The sequence below is a fragment of the Caretta caretta genome, chromosome 2 (assembly GCF_965140235.1).
Source record: "Caretta caretta isolate rCarCar2 chromosome 2, rCarCar1.hap1, whole genome shotgun sequence".
Lineage (NCBI taxonomy): Eukaryota > Metazoa > Chordata > Testudines > Cheloniidae > Caretta > Caretta caretta.
In genome coordinates this window covers 137640702-137654342 of record NC_134207.1, presented here as the reverse complement: position 1 = coordinate 137654342, position 13641 = coordinate 137640702, and the positions used below count along the sequence as shown (strand labels likewise).

Genomic DNA, 13641 nt, shown 5'->3' with positions numbered 1-13641 from the left:
CAGAAATAAATGTTCATCGGAAATTGTGGAGACCGGCCTAGTTCAATAAGCATTAGGGCCATGGTTCTGTGATGTAGCAAATGGTGGCTCGGCTGGTGACAGGTGTAAGTATTTATGACGTTAGTAAGAAAACACATGTCACTTGCACTTGGAGGCAGAACCTTAAAGTAGCATTTGACGCCAGACACGAAAGGACTTTCTACCATGGCCGGCTGAGGGGTTAACCCCCTGCATCGTATGTCGCTGCTGAACTGTTGGGACGGGAGAAAGTTGCTGCAAATGGTGGGGAAGGCATACAAGCAATTCGTGGATTTAAGGGGGGAAACGGAGGCATGTTCGAGGCTCCTGCTAACGTAAAGATTAAATTTGCACATAATGCGGTGATGTTTGCTATGTATGTAGGGTGTGGATGGCACTACTATAAATAGCAATGCAACTCCAGTCTGTTGCAACTCCAGTGTGTCTGGGCTGCATTTCTAGACGGTGATTAGGGAGATGGGTGGAAGAGGGAAAATTTCAAAACCGTGTTTGCAGCGGGAAGTGAAAACGTTGAGGGATTTCCCTGCCTGCACGAAGGAGGAGCAGTGGAAGGAGCCGGGCTGCTGCTCCTCATGTGTTGCTGGCTTGCCGCTGAGCTGGAAAGTCTCGCTGTGCTCTGGAGACTGGGGAGGGGAAAAGTGGGGGGAGCTTGTTGACAGGCTACTAGGATAAAAATGGAGTCCGCCTCTTCCTCCCTCAGTGTCTCCCCTCGGTACCTAGTCAGTGCACTCCAGGGAGCTGCGGAATAACGCGCTCTCTGTGGCGCAAGCTGTGATGTGGCGATGGCAGCTTTGCTGCCGGAGGCATTAACGCCCCAGTAACAGAGCCTGAGCCTCGGAAGGGATTGGTGCCGCCGGGGGGCACCCACCACATGCCTGCTGCGGCTGCCGCTGGGGCCGGCGGAGGGGAAGGGCTGCCTGCTGACTACAAGGCGAATGAATAAACAGGGGCCGAGGCTCAACACCCCTCCCCAGATTCCGGGCGGCGGCGGCAGGGATGAGGCTCCGGCTGGGGTTACTCTCCCCCAGAACATCAGCCGCAGCTCCCCTCTTCTGGCGATTCTCTCCCCCCTCATCATGCCCCAGCTAACAGGCCGGAGGAGGAGATAGCGAGGACATCGGCCTTGGTTACTTGTTCCATCTGGATGTCCACAAAAGGAGTGGGCTGGAAAGGAAAATGCAGACTCACCGCTGGAAAGATGAAGGGGAGTCCGGGTTAGGTGTGTAAGATTTCGACTTTATTTGTGGGATATTTAAGCAAGTGCCATGAGGGAGGTTTCAGAGTAGCAGCCGTGCTAGTCTGTATTCGCAAAAAGAAAAGGAGTACTTGTGGCACCTTAGAGACTAACCAATTTATTTGAGCATGAGCTTTCGTGAGCTACAGCTCACTTCATCGTAGCTCACGAAAGCTCATGCTCAAATAAATTGGTTAGTCTCTAAGGTGCCACAAGTCCTCCTTTTCTTCATGAGGGAGGTTGCCTGTGTATGTGTGAATGACCAGCACTCGGTAAAGAATTGGTTCTTTCCGGTTGATAAGGTTGTGGGGGAAGAAGTGCCCTTTGAAAGAGACCTCATCTTTGCTCTAGGGATTTGCATGGATAGGCGATGTAAATAGTGACATTGAGTCTTATCTGGAGCGTCTGTGGCTCTTTTAGAAATAGGCTCAAAACAAGTTGACCAGTGCACAAATACCTGAAAAGTCCATGAGGATAATAGCATTTGTGCAGAGTGAGTTGTTTCTTGTGAGAATGAGATTACCCTCTTGCTCCCCGTGTTAGGCAGGCTCCTACAGTGACAGCAAAATTATACATGCTTTTTAACAGCCAAAGTGGAAATCTGTTAGTGTGTGCACAGTGAGGTACACTTCATGTGATAGCTTTTGCAGTATGGAATGTTGACAGCCCTAGAAGTAGTCAGCTGCACTAGATGACCTGTGGCAGATTTTCCCCAGTTACTGAAAATGACAGCATTAATAGTCTTACTCCACTAGACAAATGAAAAGGACCAAGTATTCTATTTGGTGTAACAAACTCAAAGAATCTCGCTTGTTTGTAAGCTCGTCAACAAAGAATGTGTGTTGGTGTGCTACTACTAAAGTCTTGGTGAACTGGAATCCAGAAGCAACTGAAACTAATGTTTTGAACACCCTTCTGTTTACCTGTGGCAAAGAAATTAATATGTATTGGCTTTTTAACTTTGTTTACCCATGGCCTTGCTGGGGACGGGGGAGAGAGTGTATGTATATGCATGTATTCCCCTACTTCCATTTTTACCTCATGCTCCAGGTCACAGCTTCATTCTCCTGGCAAAGTAGAAAAAAATCTCTTCAAAGCATGTCAGTGCTGCCCATTATGGGACAGAGACAGGATCATTATATCCATGTCCTCGAAGTTGGTAGTGAGGTGGAAGGGAATGCATTCTTAAAGATATAATAACATACAGGCCAGGGTGATGCTGTGGCCAACCAATAAGCAAAACGCTTAAAGGGTGTCGCTTAGGTTTAGGCATGAAGTTAAACATTTTGATTGCACGCTTCATAGAAGATGAAATATTCATTTCCCCCAGACTTTGCAAATAAGTGTCAGCAACACTGTAGCTGCTATAGTTACAAAGGGGTGAATGCAATTATTAAAATTGAGATTTTTATTAAGATTGCTTTGAGGACTGTAAACAGGGAGCAATGCATTTAAAAAAAACAAACAAACCAGAAAACTATTCCCAAGTACATTGTGCCCATCTTAATTTAAAGTGTTCCATTTTGTCTCTTGTGCAGCACAGAGGTGGCAAAGCTTTTCTGCAGTCCAGTTTTTAAACTAAGTCTTATCTTAAAAATAGGCATATTACTTTGAGTGAAATAACACAGGAGCAGAGAAATTTTCATCAGTAAACTTAAAGATGTACAATTTAATGGAGTCTGATAGAATTCTCACTCCTCAGTTTAACTTTGTAAAGATTCAGATACTATTCTTGCTTAAATGGGCAGAAATTTGGGGCTATGGTGGCCAGAAGGGCTAATGTGATCCTGGGCTGCATAAACAGGAATCTCAGGTGGTAGAGGGGTTATTTTACCTCTGTATTTGGCACGGAAGTGATCGCTACTGGAAGAGTGTGTCAAGTTCTAGCGTCCACAACTCAAGAAGGATGTTGATAAATAAAACCTTCTGTAGTGGTGAACACCCATTTTTTCATGCTTTGTGTGTATAAAAAGATCTTCTATACTTTCCACAGTATGCATCCGATGAAGTGAGCTGTAGCTCACGAAAGCTTATGCTCATAAATTGGTTAGTCTCTAAGGTGCCACAAGTACTCCTTTTCTTTTTGCGAATACAGACTAACACGGCTGTTACTCTGAAACCTGTTGATAAATTAGAGGTGTTCAGAGAAGAGCCACAAGAAAGATAGACTCAAGGAGCTCCATCTATTTAGTTTAACAAAGAGCAGATTAAGGGGTGACTTGATTACAGTCCATAAGTACCTACATGGGAAACAAATATATAATAATGGGCTCTAGATGTAGAAGAGAAAGGTGTAACATAATCCAGTGGCTTGTAGTTGAAGCTAGACATTTCCAGACTGGAAATAAGGTGTAAATTGACCATTGGAGCAACATACTTCAGTTTGTGGATTCTCCCTCACTGACAGTTTTTTCAATCAAGATTGGATGATTTTCACAAAGGTCTGCCCTAAGAATTATTTTGGGGAAAATTCTCTGTCTTTTGTTATACAGTAGGTTAGACTAGATGATCACTGAAGTCCCTTCTGGTCTTGAAATCTATGAATTGAAGTTATAGTGTGAAGAATTTTGGTATCTTGGCTCGAACGTAAATGCTAATGAATGTATCCACAACAAAAGAAACATAAATTGGAAAGTGATCAGCAGAAGAGGTGGCACACACAAGCGAATATGAAATGTTACTCTGGGAAATTAAAAAAATGGAAAAATCCATCTTGAATTAAAGTTTTGAGAACCTCAGTCAGTGAGTGGGTGGTCTGAATATGAGGATTTCTTTGAACACTGAATCAGTTGAAAATTTACTGTCTGTGCCTGTATCTGTATTTAGTGAGGGAATTGCTTTACTGGACATATCACCTTGGTGACTACCAAGATGACTAGTTTCAGAGTAACAGCCGTGTTAGTCTGTATCCGCAAAAAGAAAAGGAGTACTTGTGGCACCTTAGAGACTAACAAATTTATTTGAGCATAAGCTTTCGTGAGCTACAGCATCTGATGAAATGAGCTGTAGCTCACAAAAGTTTATGCTCAAATAAATTTGTTAGTCTCTAAGGTGCCACAAGTCCTCCTTTTCTTTTTGAAGTTGACTAGTCAATCTCTTGTGCAACAGGAAAAAGTATTTGTACTTCTTTGCCTAACAAATGATTTCCTGTTGATTGAGAATCTTAAAATGCAATATTAAACAGCTGTTTCTAATGCAATTCAGCTGGGTTACAGAAGTTGCAGAATTGGGGAGAATATTAGATGATCTCTGTCAAATATGCAGAGAGTGGTGAGCCCAGTTAACATAGGCTAGCAATTGCAAAGCTTTGTGTAAGACTTGGTTATAAACAACGACAAATGTTAAACTTAACACTTGCAAGAACTGTTGACATTGTGAACCAAAATATTCTGAAGGACACAACACATTTTGTTCTCTGTAACGTTGACATAAAATACTTTATTTGGCATGGAAGTGTTGACTTAATATAGCATTGATAGATTTTTTTCATTTATACTTAAAATACCATCAATGAATCTGGCAAAACGGTTGAATTATGGGATATAAATCTGTGGGTGCTTAGGGGCTGGAGTGGAGGACAAGTGCAATGCTTTGTTTTGTCTTTAGCTATGCTGAAGGGACTCTGTTGCTGAAGGTGTGGCCTACAGTACACTACTGCAAAAATATTTAATAAATCACTGATGTGAATGGAAAGGACAAAGTGTAGATGTGTGGTGAAGTTAATGAATAGGTGGGGAGTAGTGACTGTTGTATGGTATTTTTATTTTTTTTTAGTGGTGCTTGGGAATAGGTTCTCCAGGTGAAAAGCTATATGGAATAAGTCGTTAGTTTGAAGAATTTTTGATTGGAAGTGTAGGGGGAACATGATGCTGCTCTGTGCCAATGAAATTCAAGTGTCTCTGGTTAGTGCCTTTGCCGTCCTGCAGTTTTTTCTGTGAGACGGGATCACTGGGCTCTAAGATGGAGAGGGGCAAACAAACATCCCTGGGGGGAAGAGGGGGAAACTGACCAGTGTAACTTAAACAAAGTCTGCGTTTTACAAAATTTAACATTTCACTGTTCTCATTATAGTAAGGACATCAAGCTACTTTTGGAAAGATCCTATTGCAAAATTTAGTTGATGGCTTCAGGAGACTTCAGAGTAGAAAATGTACTTAAGCCGTAAGTGGAAAAGGAAGCGAGTTGAGGCAAAGACTGAAATATTTCTGTGACAGATGTTAATCTAAAGAACTTTGGTAGCTACAACTCCTGCATTTTGCATTGGAACTTGTCAACCAATACACCGCAGCAAGACTTGCTGGAAACAGCATATGTTGGTTTAAGGTTCTTATTTAAATTGTTGTTGTTGAGACGGGGAAGGAGCCTGTTGTTAGCTTCACTTTCAAAAATTGAACACTAAAGAATTAAAATGCAAAAAGCTTGTCAAGTCTTTCCTTAAACGCATGAACAGAGAACATAGGACTTATCTACACTAAAAATGCTACAGCGGCACAGCTGCAACGCTGCACCTATGCGATGGCAGAGCCCTGTAGCGCTTCAGTGTAGACACTACCAATCCCTGAGAAGCAGTCGCAGGATCGACAGAGGTTAGGTCAGCTTAACAGTGCCAGTCGGGTGTGGATTTTTCACACCCCTAAGTGATGTAGATGGGTCAACCTAACATTTTAGTGTAGACCAGACCATGTTCTTTACCCTTACATTCTGTCTCAATCATAATTAGAAAAAGGATTTGAATACCACTGGATAAGCTTTTAAGACAAAGTTATAATGGGGGAGCTAGCCAACCATTAAACTTCCGGAACTTACATGGAATTACAAGTATCCAACCATTAATAAAAATCAGAGCACTGCAACACAAGTTGGGTTTACATGTAAGCTGATGGAATAAAATTCTGAGCAATAGGAGATTAGTGTTTGAATTATGTGGGGGTAAAAGAATCATGATAAAGTAGTCCTGTTTGCTTAACTGCTGCTAAAGTTGTGTGGATCTATGCAGTGATATGTGATACTGGAAGTGACATGCATAACTTTACTAATAAGTTGGTGAGCATTGACCCCTTTTATTAAATATTAAGTCAGTGATAGAAACTGAGATGTGCAGTGGATTTTTTTTTTTTTCAAAAGAGCTAAGATAAATCAATTCCTGATAAAGAGCTTCCACCTGTGGTTAACTTCTTAGGTCATTTTGCATTTAATTTTTAATAGTGTTTGAAATAGGACTACATCAGTAAAAGTAAGCTCTTGTGCTCATTGAACAATCAAGGCTTTAGGTGAATGTCCAGGATGCTGAACTCTGTTTCTGAAAAACCTTTGGGCTAAGGATGTCAAGAAATTGGTACATATCACTGAGTACTTTAGTTATAATTGTCCAGAGCAATAGATGAATTATTAGGCTATATGATGGATTGAAGAAGTGATACAAGTGACATTTAATTATTCCCCAAGAAGCCTAACGAAGTAGGTAAAGTTAATCAAAATAGCGTAATAAGGATAATAGTGGGCCGTACTCTAAACCGCTAATACTCTTTGGTTGTCTTCATCAGTGGTTCTCAACCAGGGGTACATGTATCCCTGGGGATATGCAGAGATCTTTCAGGGGGTACATCAACTCATCTAGATATTTTCCTTGCTTTACAACAGGCTACATAAAATGCACTAGTAAAGTCAATACAAACTCAAATGTTATACCGACAATGGCTTGTTTATACTGCTCTATATACTATACACAGAAATGTAAGTACAGTACTTTTATTCCAATTGATTTATTTTATAATTACATGGTAAAATGAGAAAATATGCAATTTTTCAATAATAGTGTGCTGAGACACTTTTTTGTATTCTTATGTCTGATTTTGTAGGCAAATAATTTTTAAGTGAGGTGAAACTTGGGGGTACTCAAGACAAATCAGACTCCTGAAAGAGGTACAGTAGTCTGGACAGGTTGAGAGCCACTGGTCTACTTAATGCATCCTGTAGCTATCTATCTAATGTCTACTGTTTAAAAGATAATAACTACATGCAGGGCTAACCACTATGAAGATGAAGGTGTTTGTCCAGGTTGTTCTAAGCTAATGGTGAGAACTTCCTAGTCACAACAGTTCAATGACTAGTGAGAATTCTGCTTCCACCTGAAGAAAAGACTGATAACAAAGTGAAAGGGATGTTGAGACATCCATAATATTTATGGACATAGAGTTTTGAGGACAAGAGTGAATCTACGGACGTGGATTTGCCTGCTATGTACTTGTTTCAGCCGAAAGGTAGCTTACAATATTTGTACAATTGTGCCAATAATCTTTTGTTCTGAGTAGCTGAGACCATTCAGTACTAATATGTACAGTTCAACATGAAAAAGAAAGTGATAACTTTTAAATTATTTCCTTTCTTGAACTCACCCACTTCAGCTAGGTCAGCACTTGACAAAACCATCTGAGAAGGCATACCCTATTTTCTGCTGCTAGAGTTCAGGGGTGAAGTGCACCGTTAGCCCTGTTCAGTCTATCTGGGCACCCCTTTCAATGCTGGAGATGTGCCTGTGCTTGGGCTTTCAACACAGTGCATCAGAGTGTCTTGGAGCCTGGGCTTCAGCCTGACCCAAAATGTCTATACGGCAATTTTTAGCCCCGCAGGCTGAGCTGCCCGAGTCAGCTGAGCCAGGCTCTGAGACTTGGTGCTGTGGGTTTTTTGTGGCAGCGTAGACTTACTGTAAGGCTGCAAAGGAAATATGGGGCTCGAAAGATATAGTAAACTTTCATTGTGCATTTGGTTGCATGGACTACTTGGCATGACAGACCAAAAACAAACAGACAAAATCAAGCCTAGGAATCCTTTGTCAATCTTTTAAAGAGAAAAATTCTGCCTGACCTCACAATACAGTAGTAGCTACTTCAGTGGGGCCTTCTTTCAGTTGGATCCTGCAGGCTGTCTGGGATGTCAGGTGGCTGTTATGTGCAAGTATTGCCTGGAGCATCTTTAGGTCACACAAGCCTTTTCAAAACAAAGTGGTTGCTTGATGTAAGAACATAAGAATGGCCATATTGGGTCAGACCAATGGTCCATCCAGCCTAGTGTCCTGTTTTCTAACAATGGTCAATGGCACATACTTCAGCGGGAGCGAAGAGAACAGGGCAATTCATTGAGTGATCCATTCCCTGTCGTCCAATACCAGATTCTGGCAGTCAGAGGTTTAGAGACACCCAGAGCATGGGGTTGCATCTCTGACCATCTTGGCAAATAGCCATTGATGGACCTATCCTCCATGAACTTATCTAATTCTTTTTTTGAACCCAGTTATACTTTTGGTCTTCACTACATTCCCTGGCCGTGAGTTCTGCAGGTTGACTGTGCACTGTGTGAAGAAGTACTTCCTTTTATTTGTTTTAAACCTGCTGCCTATTAATTTCATTGGATGATATCTGGTTTGTGTGTTATGCGAAGGGGTAAATAATGTTTCCTTATCCACTTTCTCCACAATGTTTTCTACACCTCAACCATATTCTCATTGGTCGTCTATTTTCCCAGCTGAATAGTTTGTTTTTTTTAAATCTCTCTTCATATGAAAACTGTTCCATACCCCTAATAATTTTTGTTGCCCTTCTCTATGCTTTTTCTAATTCTAATGCATCTTTGAGATATGATGACTAAAGCCACATACAATATTCAAGATATGGGCGTACCAAGGATTTATATAGTGACATTATATTTTTTTGTCGTTTTATCTGTCCCTTTCCTAATGGTTCCTAACATTGTTCTCTTTTTTTTGAATGCTAGTGCACATTGAGCAGATGTTTTTTAGAGAACTAACCACCATGACTCCAAGATCTTTCTTGAATGTTAGCAGCTGATTTACACATCATTTTGTATGTGTAGTTGGGATTGTTTTCCAACGTGCATTACTTCGCATTTATCAACATTGAGTTTCATCTGCTATTTTTTTGCCCAGTCACCCAGTTTTGTGAGATCCTTTTCTACTCTTTTTTTAGAATCAGCTTTAGACTGAACTATCTTGAGTAATTTTTGTATAGTCTGCAAACTTTATCACCTCCATTGTTTCCCCCTTTTTCCAGATCATTTATGAATATGTTGAAAAGCATGGGATCCCCCAAGGATCTGTGCTGGGACCAGCTATTTATTTCTGTCCACTGTGAAAACTGATAATTCGTTCCTACCCTTTGTTTCCTATTTTTTAACCAGTTACTCATCTGTGAAAGGACTTTCCTTCTTCTCCCATGACTGCTTAGTTTGCTTAAGAGTCTTTGGAGAGGGCCCTTATCAAAGGCTTTCTGAAAGTCCAAGTATACTATATCCACTGGCTCATCTTTGTCCACACATTTGTTGACTCCCTCAAAGAATTCCAATAGATCGATGAGGCATAATTCCCCTTTACAATGGCTGTGTTGACTCTTCCCCAATGTATTGTGTTCATCTATGTGTCTGACAATTCTATTGTTTATTGTGGTTTCAACTAATATTCCTGGTACTGAAATTAGGCTTACTGGCCTGTAATTGCCAGGGTCACCTCCTTGAGCCTTCTTTAAAAATCAGTGTCACATTAACTATCATCCAGTTATCAGGTACAGAGGCTGATTGAAGCAATAGGTTACATACCACAGGTTTAGTAATTCTGTAATTTCGTGTTTGAGTTCCTTCAGAACTCTTGGGTAAATAACATCTGGTCCTGGTGACTTATTACTCTTAAATTTATTGGTTTGTTCCAAAACCACCTCTATCGACAGCTCCATTTGGGATAGTTCATCAGATTTGTCACCTAAAATAATAGCTCAGGTGTGGGAATCTTCCTCACAACCTCTGCAGTGAAGATGAATAAAAAGAATCCATTTAGATTTTCCGCAACGGCCTTGTCGTCTTTGAGTGTTTCTTTGGGACCTCAAATAATCAGTGGGGCCACTGGACAATCATCAGGCTTCCCGCTTCTGATGTATTTAAATAATTTTTTGCCATTAGTTTTTGTCTTTTGCTAGTTGCTCTTACAATTCTTTTGTGGCCTGCCTAATTATACTTTTACCCTTGATTTGCCAGAGTATGTTTCTTTCTATTTTCCTCAGTAGGATTTGACTTCCAATTTTTAAAGGATGTCTTTTTGCTACTCTGTTTAGGCATGGTGGCATTTTTTGCTTCTCTTACTTATAGTTTGAGCCTCTATTATGGTGTTTTTTAAAAGTTTCCATGACCCTTTGAGCCATTTCACTCTTGTGACTTATTTTAACTTCCGTTTAACTAGCCTCTCCATTTTTGTGTAGTTCCTTTGAAGTTTAATGTTACTGTGGTGAGTTTCTTTGGTATTTCCCCCCCCCACAAGGATTTAAAATTTAATTACATTACAGTCGCTGTTACAAAGCGGTTCAGCTATATTCACCGCTTGGAGCAGATCCCGTGTGTCACTTAAAACTAAACAAAAATTGCTTTCCCCTTGTGGGTTACAGGACTAACTGCTCCAGGAAGCAGTCATTAATGGTATCTAGAAATTTTATCTCTGCATTCCATGATGACGTGTTCACAGTCAATATGGGGATAGCTGAAATCCTCCATTATTAGAGTTTTCTGTTTTTGTAGCCTCTCTAGTCTCTCCAAAAGAACAGGAGTACTTGTGGCACCTTAGAGACTAAGCCTCTAAGGTGCCACAAGTACTCCTGCTCTTTTTGCGGATACAGACTAACACGGCTGCTACTCTGAAATCTAGTCTCTTGGAGCATTTCACAGTCATTGTCACCATCCTGGTCAGTAGTGTAAGTATATTCTTACTGCTAAACACTTTTTATTCATGTATAGAATTTCTGTCCATAGAGATTCTGTGGTACTTTTTAATTCATTTAAGAGTTTTACTGTAATTGACTCTATGCTTTCTTTTTGTGTGCAAGACAAGAGTCCAGGAAAGTGCAAAAATAAAGCTTGAAGTTAATTTTGTTTTAAGAAACGGATGCACTTTATATTAGATAGACTAAAATGCTAGTTGATGTTTGCTGTCTGGAATGAATGGACAAATGGTGTGCCTGTGATTTCAGAATAGTAAGTCACCATGCTGGTGCATATAAATAGTAGGTATTGGGAGTGTCAGTCTCGCTCAGCCGGCATGTGGAAAATTGGAAGACTGAAAATGTTTTTTTGACAAATGTGAACATAGGTGTGCTTGGCTCAAGAAGTACCAAGTTGCATCAGCTTCTCTCCAAGAGGCTTGGGAGCAACACACTAAAATAAGAACCTGCAACAACACTCTTAGTAATCTATAAAGATAAGATACTGCCCTTGCCATACACTGGCCCAATAAAGAGAGAAATTGTGTATAAAAACATTGTGATTTGAATGGATTGACTCACTGACTTTAAAAGAAGCTGCCTACCAACTGATTAGTTGAGCTGTCCAGGTTTGAAATCAGGATGTGACTTAATTTCAATACTGTAAAGAGCCCATTAAAATCTGTCTGGGAGAGAAAATGGATTTTGCATTCCTAAGTATCTCACGAGTCATGACTACCAAAAGGATGCCACTTTCATTCCTTCTGAAATAATTATTTGTAGTTTACCAGAAATATCATGTAGAAACATATTAAATTGTTCTGCTTTATTATGTTTCTGGTAAGTGTATATGTGGATGGTGTTTCTAGAAGCTTTCCAAGACCGCGATGAAAATAAATTTAAGGTGTTTTCTCTTAGATTACATGTGGGGAAAAGGGGAAAACATGTACAATGGGGGAAAAATTGTGTAGTAGGTAAAATAATTCAAGTGTACATTTTTTTGTTATTATGGTACTTTCAAACTTCAATCTTAAATAGATCTAGTAAACTGTGGCTTACTAGTTATTTAAATAGTGAAAGGTTTCAGAGTGGTAGCTGTGTTAGTCTGTATGAACGAAAACAACGAGGAGTCCTTGTAGCACCGTAGAGACTAACAAATTTATTTGGGCATAAGCTTTCATGGGCTAAAACCCACTTCCTCAGATGAATGGAGTGAAAAATAACAGAAAGCAGTGTGTACAGCACATGAAAAGATGGGAGTTGCCTTACCAAGTGGGGGGTTAGTGCTAACGAGGCCAATTCAATCAAGGTGGATGTTGCCCGTTCCCTACGGTTGGCAAGAAGGTGTGAGTAACAATGGAGGGAAAATTACTTTTTGTAGTGACTCAGCCACTCCCAGTTTTATTCAGTCCTAATTTGATGGTGTCCATTTTGCAAATTAATTCCAGTTCTGCAGTTTCTCATTGAAGTCTGTTTTTGAAGTTTTTTTTTTTGTTGAAGAATTGCTACTTTTTAAAGTCTGTTATTAAGTGTCCACGGAGATTTTTTTTTAAATAGCGAACTCTCTCTTCTACAATAATATCAACTAATATCCATTAGCCTGGGGAGGGATTTGATACTATTCAACTTACATTATTTCTAACGACACAGGAAAAGACAAAAGTAGGTTGCTGGCAAAGTAGTATGCGTGAGCATCTGCAAAGCTGAATCACTCTAGTTCAGGAAGTATGCTGCTGTTGTGGGAAACTAATCACTTAGATAGTGGGGGACGGGGGGCAAATCTTAACAGCAAAAAACAAACGTAAGTACTTCTAGATTTACACTAGGACTGGGCATTTTTAATTCTCTGGTGCAGTAAAATATCAGGGCAGGTCTATACTACAGTTTTGCCAGCATAGCTTTGTCAGAGATGTGGGGGGAAAAAATCCGATGCTCCTCACATACAGCTGTGCTGGCAAAATCCCCATGTTGACACAGCTTACACTAACAAGAGTCCTTTCATTGGCACAGTTGGTCATTGGGCAAAGTGGATTAATTACACCAGCTAGAGAACTTCTTTTGCTGGTATATGCAGAGTCTCCAGTAGGGGGCCTTGCTGGCGTATCTGTATGAACAAAGTCTAGACCGGGGTCTCCAAACTTTTTAAATCGCGCACCCCCAGGGCCAGCTCTGGGGAAGCAAAAAAAAAAAACTGCCGCCGGCGTGCCACTGAAGACGGAGCAGGGAGAGCCAAGCTGCCGCCGGCGGGCTGCCAAAGAATCAAAGGTCCAGGAGTGCTTCTCCTGCCATGCACCCCCACGGATGGTCTTGTGCGCACCCCACTTTGGAGACCACTGGTCTAGACCAGTGGTTCTCAACCTTTTCGGGCTTAGGACCCATTTGTAAATGTCTATTGTCTGTCATGACTGAATAAATAGTCTGGGGGTAGAGGCCCTGGGGTGGTTTCAGTCGGGTCCTGTCCCCTGAGGGGGGTTGGGTCCTGCCCAGCACTCACCCCACAGTGGCAGCTTCTGTGCTGTGGGGCTGGCTGGGCTTGGCTCTCTGATCTGAGTGTCGCAACTTCCAGAGTTGCAGTGCCTCTCAGGTTTGGCCCCACCCCTCTGGCTGGACCAAATT

At 41.0% G+C, this 13641-nt stretch overlaps 1 protein-coding gene across 3 annotated transcripts in view; it reads left to right on the top strand.

The window, feature by feature from the left end:
- Window positions 1–13641, top strand: part of TRIO (trio Rho guanine nucleotide exchange factor) — a 400776-nt gene that overhangs the window by 1386 nt on the left and 385749 nt on the right. The window contains exon 1 of one of the 3 annotated variants that reach the window (XM_048839611.2): window positions 757–1258. The exons of the other annotated variants lie outside the window; for them this stretch is intronic. Within the exon in view, the coding sequence (XP_048695568.2) occupies window positions 1216–1258 (43 nt within the window). The 5' untranslated portion in view covers window positions 757–1215. Of the gene's footprint in view, window positions 1–756; window positions 1259–13641 lie in introns of those variants that run through there. 3 annotated transcript variants of the gene reach the window in all.